The 6,890-nt window shown below is 40.6% G+C and overlaps 1 protein-coding gene across 3 annotated transcripts in view; it reads right to left on the bottom strand.

Annotated features, from left to right (window-relative positions):
• Nucleotides 1–6,890, bottom strand: part of BAIAP2L1 (BAI1-associated protein 2-like 1) — a 109,551-nt gene extending 102,661 nt beyond the window's left edge. For 2 of the 3 annotated variants that reach the window (XM_008570054.1, XM_008570057.1), the window contains exon 1: nt 6,692–6,865. In XM_008570054.1, coding sequence (XP_008568276.1) covers nt 6,692–6,742 — 51 coding nt within the window. In that variant the 5' untranslated portion in view covers nt 6,743–6,865. Of the gene's footprint in view, nt 1–6,691 lie in introns of all 3 variants that reach the window. The other variant, XM_008570055.1, reaches the window with a different exon arrangement.

The following is a 6,890-nucleotide window of genomic DNA, read 5'->3' as shown; positions in this document are numbered from 1 at the left end:
CGATTCTTTAGAAAGTACTGGTCTTGAAATCTCTTGATTAAACTGTAACTCACTGAAATTCTCTTTAAAAACTAGCCTACTGGGCCTATAATAGTCAAGAGGTACACTTTCAAGAAAAGTTACATAAAAGGAAAGGTAAAGGTACTTTTCATTAATACAGTAGTCCCTCATTATATTTGGTTTGGCTTTCCATGGTTTCAGTGATCCTTGGACAACCGCAGTCTGAAAATATGAAATGAAAAATTCCAGAAATAAATAGCTTATAAGTTTTAAATTGCGTGCTGTTCTGGGTAGCACGATATACTCTTGCGCCATCCCGCTCTATCCCACCAGGGACATGGATCATCCCTTTCTTTAGTGTATCCATGATGTATATGCTACCCGGCCATTAGTCACTTAGTAGCCTAGTAGCTGTCTAGATTATTGGACAACTGCTGCAGTACTGCAGCGTGCTTCTGTGCAAGTAACCCTTATTTTACTTAATAATGGCCTCAAAATACAAGGGTAGTGATGCTGGCAATTTGGATATGCCAAAGATAAGCCATAAAGTGCTTCCTTTAAGTGAAAAGTGAAAGTTCTAGACTTAATAAGGAAAGAAAAAAAAAACTGAATGCTGAGGTTGCTAGAATCTATGCTAAGAACGAATCATCTATCCATGAAATTGTGAAAAAGGAAAAAGAAATTCGTGATTAGTATACATAGGGTTCAGTACTGTCCACAGTTTCAGGCATCCACTGGGGGTTCTGGAAAGTATCCCCCTAGGATAAGGGGAGACTACTGTACTCAATTAACAAGAAAATTCAACTAACCCTAACTCTGCACCCCACCCCAAGCATTCTAGTTTGTTTAAAGATGGCTCATCTACACCTTTAACATCCCTCACCTAACACGGCCCTTTGATATGTTCAGCCGTGATAGTTTTAGAGTATAATAAACTTAAATTTATGTTTGGCTCTATCTAATGAACAGCACAACTGTATTTCTCCCTGAGACCCATATTCCCTACGACCTGGTTTTGTCTTCTGACATTAAGTATCCCCTGCAGGGTTCCTGCTGGGGTGATGAACTGCTGTTCATCACAAGCCTAAGGCAAACACTTTGTTTTCTTTTGTATTTAAAATTTTTATTTACATACATCCATCAGAATGGCAAAAATTTAAAAGGATGGAAAATATCAGCTGCTGGCAAGGATGCAGAATAACTGGAACTCTCATACACTGCTTGTGGGAATGTAAACTGGTAACAAACACCTTGGAAGATTGCTTGGCAGTTTCTACTAAACTAAGTATTCAAATGCCTTAAACCTAGCAAATCCACTCCTGTGTGTACACACAAGAGAAATGAGGGCTTATGCCCATCAGACATGTACTAGAACATTCATAAAGCACTATTCAAAATATCCTGGAATAATCTGAGAACAACCCAAATGCCCATCAAGAGAAGAATAGATAAATTGTGATATTCACACACAGTGGAGTACCACATAGCAGTAAGAATGAACTAACTACAGTTACTCCAACATAGATGAATCTGACAAATACACTGGGTTAAAAAATGACAAAATAGGCCAAACTAATGAATAAAATTACAAGTTAGGAGAGTGGCTACCCTTGGAGGTAGTGTAGTGAATGGAAGGTGGCATGAAGGGGACTTCAGAGGGACAGGTCATGGTCTGCTTCTTGAGCTAGGTGTTAGTTACACAGGCATGTTCACTTTGTGACAACTTAGTGAGCTATATACATTTAAGCACACCTTTATGTATATTTTGTAGTTCAATAAAAAGTTTTAAAAATAAAAATATACTTATATGAGCCAACAGATAAGTTAAACTAATGTTTGTGCAGCTTCTATAATAATTTTTACTTTTTAACTGCAGAATAAGTAGCTGTGTAGAATGTTGAAGAGAACAAAAATCCAATTTGTTGCAATTCCATGCACATTAGGTTTCCATTGCAAGACTGTGTAAGGCAAGAATTAATGCCCAATACTGAAATAATGTCACAAATGTAAATAAACTGAAAAGCTACCTGAAACTTGTGAATGGTGTCATCTGTCCAAGTGGTCCCAGCTTCCCAGACTTCATAATAATGGACGCTGCATAGCAATGTCAGCATATTTCTTCTATCTATCTATCTATCTATCTATCTATCTATCTATCTATCTATCTACCTACCTACCTACCTACCTACCTACCTACCTACCTATCTATCTATCTAATCTATCTATCTAATCTATCTATCTATCTATCTATCTATCTAATCTATCTATTTTTAAAGATGACCGGTAAGGGGATCTTAACCCTTGGCTTGGAGTTGTCAGCACCATGCTCTCCCAAGTGAGCAAACCAGCCATCCCTATAAAGGGATCCTAACCCGTGGCCTTGGTGTTATCAGCACCACACTCTCCCAAGTGAGCCACGGGCCGGCCCTACTGTTAGCGTATTTCTAAAACCTCTTTCCAATCAAGAAAAAAGTGTTGATGACAGAAAAAAACTTCTATCATTTGGCTTTATATTTTCATTTTACCAGACAAAAAGCTAAAGTACTGGGCTGTTCAATTTAATATTTGATACCTGGCAATGCTTTCTGCTACCTGGCACCTGATTCATACTGTCCCCTTTTTTAGTCATCACAGAACCAACAGCAAGTTGTCTGAGCTTCTGCAAATTCCATTTTATCTTCAGCACCCCTGAAGAAAGTAGCGTTATGGGAAAAGATTAAGCAATTAAATAAGGTATATAGCTACAGCAATAAACATACCTAATACAGGGTCCTTAAAAAGGCATTTTAAAACTTCATATGCTAGACCTGTACATTGCTGTCCACACTGGAAACCAATCAGGCAGGGACTTTCACTTACGTATCTCCCGTTAAACCCAACTTGAGAAAATAGAAAACATTAAACAAACCTAGTACACATGCCTAGACTGCTTGCTTTTACCCAAGAAAAGAACAAAAATACCTCATTTTCATATTAAAAAGTTGTTCAAAACAAGCCAATGATGATGAATTAACAAAATGACAGATAATTTCGGTGACATCTTAGATCACCAAATTATGAAAATATATTTGATTTGTGCCTTTGGTGGTCACTAGAAACTAAATTACTACATGGGTCTGCCATGGCAAGTGGCATATGAAAGGCTGGTCACTCACAGACTCTAGGCCTCAGTTTCTCAATCTAAAAGTGGAAAACAAGCAAACAACCCATATCTACCTTGAAGGCTGATGTATACTTAGAATGAAACAAAATGCTCAATGAAAAGTATCAAGGGAAAGAGCAGGGAACTTGGCATAGGAAAGGAGCTTAATAAATTTATTAAATAAATGTTCACTCATTCAACAAATATGAATGCTTACAACATGCCAGGAACTGTTCTAAGTGCTTGAATACAACAAAACAAAGCGCGTTTTCTTGTGGAGCTCACATTCTAGTTGGGGTGAAAAGAGAGATAAACACAATAAATATATTACACAGTGTATTCTAAGGTAGTAAGTGTTATGGGGGGAAAGGTAAAGTAGCCTAAGGTGGAGTTGGGAGATGGGTGGAGTTGTCTACAACTTAAAAAAGAACTGTTTGACCTGGTCTCTTTGAGAAGGTGTCATTCAAAGACTTTCCCCCTCCCCCTTTTAAATGTCATTTTGCCTCTTCACTCTCTGCTTAGCAAGATTGATGTAAGTAGAAAATCCCTGGATGATGCCATACCTATCCTCCCTCAACTTCCTGTCTTTACCAGTTCTAACTTCTAGGAAGGTTATAGCTACACTTAATTAAGGGTGGTGGTGGTTGTTTTTTTTAACTTTACTTGTTCCTTTACCACTAAAGCATGTACTCATCAGAAAATCATGCAAAAGCACAAGCAAGCTTTTGAGGGTAAATTACGGGCATACTATAGACTACAGTGTGGGGAGGGGAGGGATCTTTGGCTGAACTCTAATTAGCAACAGTAACATTACCTGACATTTTGGGGCTTATTATCATGCCATTTGTTTGTGGAGTAGTTAAACACACATCCTCCAGGGAGTTAGCATGGATCTCCAGTAATCAAGTCTAAGTATATATTTTAGGAAATGCAGCAAATGTGTAAATATATATCTAAGTATATTTGATACTGCATACAGAGGACCACACTATTTTATAATCCCCTGTTTTCTCTAAAGAATTATTCCTTTATTTCAAAGTTAAGGAAATTTGAGTATTAAAAAAAATCTCAAACCTATCCTAGCAAGTCATTAAAAATTTCATTGCAGGTGGCTTTTATAAACACACCTGGTTAGGTTGTGTTTCTATTAGTAAAATGTTGTAGGTTGCTAGGTAACAAAAGAAAACTCTTTTTTAAAAAACTAGATTCATCAAAACTGCCAGTAGATTTTTGGCATGTTAAGCTTAAATTGCTTTCAGGCTTGATCACTGCAGGTGGGGAAGGCAAGAACCCAATAAGGAAGTGGTGAAAGGCTTTTCAGGCTTCCATTCAGACGTGTAAATGTAACAATTTCACCGTAATATTTCCATCATAGCCAAAGCATGGGCTAGTAGCCTCCACTGCATTTCATAAATTATATATATTTGTTGTCTGGTGCCATAAATTCTTATCCCACCACTGTGACATAAAAAAAAGTGATCCCAAAACATTAATAAGGAAATGGTGATTAAAGTAATCAACAAACATTTAGTGAGCTTTTAGTATGCTTTCAGACACCTGGGAATGAAAAGCAATAAGGTACTGGTCTATGATCTTCAGTTTATTACAACCTTTCAAAAAATGAAAATGATTTACACTGCTTTATGTCTACAAATACATATAACCAAATCAATGAAATCCACTTTTTCCCTCCCACCCCAGTTCTTTGGGTGATATGGCATGCCAAAGTGGTCAGCATTTATGGCACTGTAATTCACTTGAGCACAGCCCCTCTAACAAGACATCATTAAAAGTAAGAGTCAGGAAGAAGTAGGAGAAAGAGCAGAGTTTATTCTGAGCATCTGATTGCTTGTCTCAAATTGGTATCTCATCTCAGACTGCAAAGATAAATATGCCTATGTTCTTGGAGGCTGGGGGGTGGGGCAGAGGGAGAAGACACATCTGTGTTCATGTTTTTTGGTACCCCAGCAGATACTTAGACCCCAACACAAATTTGCAATGATCTGCATTCCTCAATTACACACAGTTTTTCCTTAACTAACAGAGCAGCTACTATTCCCTAAGTCTAAGAGTCTAGGAGCAAGAATGTTTTATTGACACACTATCAGTACCCCAAACCTTCCGCCCCACCATCTTCAGGATAATTTAAATACTAACAATCTCATACAAATGTAAGACTTTAACATTCAAATTTCTGGAATTTTAAAAAATTGCCCTCTATGAAGAAACACACAAATTAAGGAACAGTTTGTTGGTCACAGTTGCTGAGCCCAAAAATGCTGTGTCAACCTTGTCTACTACGTCTACCTATAAAATGTAATTCCTATGTTACAGTACATACTTTGAGTATTCAGATGAAGGAAATTAATAATGTTCTGGACTTTAATGAATAGATTATGAAAATATTTTCATGCTTTTTATTCTTATCCAACAAAAGTAAAAAAAAAGCCCTCTGATTTCAGGAACTGACTCAGACTTCAGAAACCCAGAAACTAAATTTTAGGATTAAAAAAAAATCTATAAAAATGACCAAACTGTGGGCCTTAAAAATGGTTACAAATGAACTCAGAGAACTTTAAAGTCTCAGGGGTTCAATGAGCCTAAGCGGAATTCAAACAAAAGTTGTTTTGTATTCTCTTAATAGCAGATGATTAAACGCATATCTTATTTCAACTGGAATTCATTTATAAGTACTTAAACTTACTAAACTGGCCACTAATCCTAAATCTATGTCTGTTTCTGGAAAAACTCTCTCATAATACATGCAAGTTAAGGGACTAACCATCAACGCATCCCTTAAGGTTAGGTCAATTTTACTAAACTTCGAGTGCTCTCTGACTCCAATAACTTCACAAAATAACCAATGTATGAAAGCCAAGGTCTAGGGGAGGGCGTTTCTTCCTGCGAACAGACTCGCCTCCACCCTAGAAAATTCCCAGGGCCGAGGGCGCCTCCACGGAGGCTCCGGCGATGGGCTCGGCTCACCTGGCGATTTCTAATTACAGGGAGTTTCTCCCCTACATTCTTGTGAGCTTTATTTTCTCAGAGGAAACTCGAGCTTGTGTCTTTGGTCTCGGAGGGCTTAAAGCCCAGCAGCCAGGCCAGCGTGGTCATTGATTCCGAGAAGTTGGGAGGAGGACGTGAGCCCCAGGGGCGGCACACAACCCCCCGGCCCCCCACTCCTCCAACTCCCCACAAATACGTTAGTGGTCAAATGTGTAGCTTGTTGGGCTCTCCAGCGCCGGGAAGGGCAGGGAGAAAAGGGACAGGGGGAGGGGAGGATGTTCCCGCGTAAAATTACTCCCAAGGTGAAAAGTCCCGACTTTCCCACGGCCAGGAGTGCGAGCCGCCGGCGGGGCTACCCTTTCCCAGCCTCGAACCCCGAAACCCTGATCCTCCAGGGTCCCGGAGCCTCCCCGCCAATCCAGCCTCGAACCCTGGAGACGCCAGGGTCCCGGAACTTGCCAGGCCCCCTCCCCCGGCCTCGAACCCCGAGCCCCTCAGGGTCCCGGAGCTTCCCAGGCTCCCCCAGCCTCGAATCCGGCTTACCCGGTAGGTGTTCTCCGTGAGCCGGCTCACCTCCTCGGGCCCCCGCGACATGGCTGCAGCCGCCGGGCCGGCGAGCGCGGGAGGACGCGGCGGGGCCTCGTGGCCGCCCGACTCGGGGCGAAGGGAGCACCGGAGCGCGACTGAGGGACCTCAAGGGTCGGCCGCCGCCACAGCCGTCGGCCCGAGAGCGCCCGCGCAC

This window comes from Galeopterus variegatus, unplaced genomic scaffold (genome assembly GCF_000696425.1).
Source record: "Galeopterus variegatus unplaced genomic scaffold, G_variegatus-3.0.2 Scaffold566, whole genome shotgun sequence".
NCBI lineage: Eukaryota > Metazoa > Chordata > Mammalia > Dermoptera > Cynocephalidae > Galeopterus > Galeopterus variegatus.
This window is presented reverse-complemented; position numbering and strand designations above follow the sequence as displayed.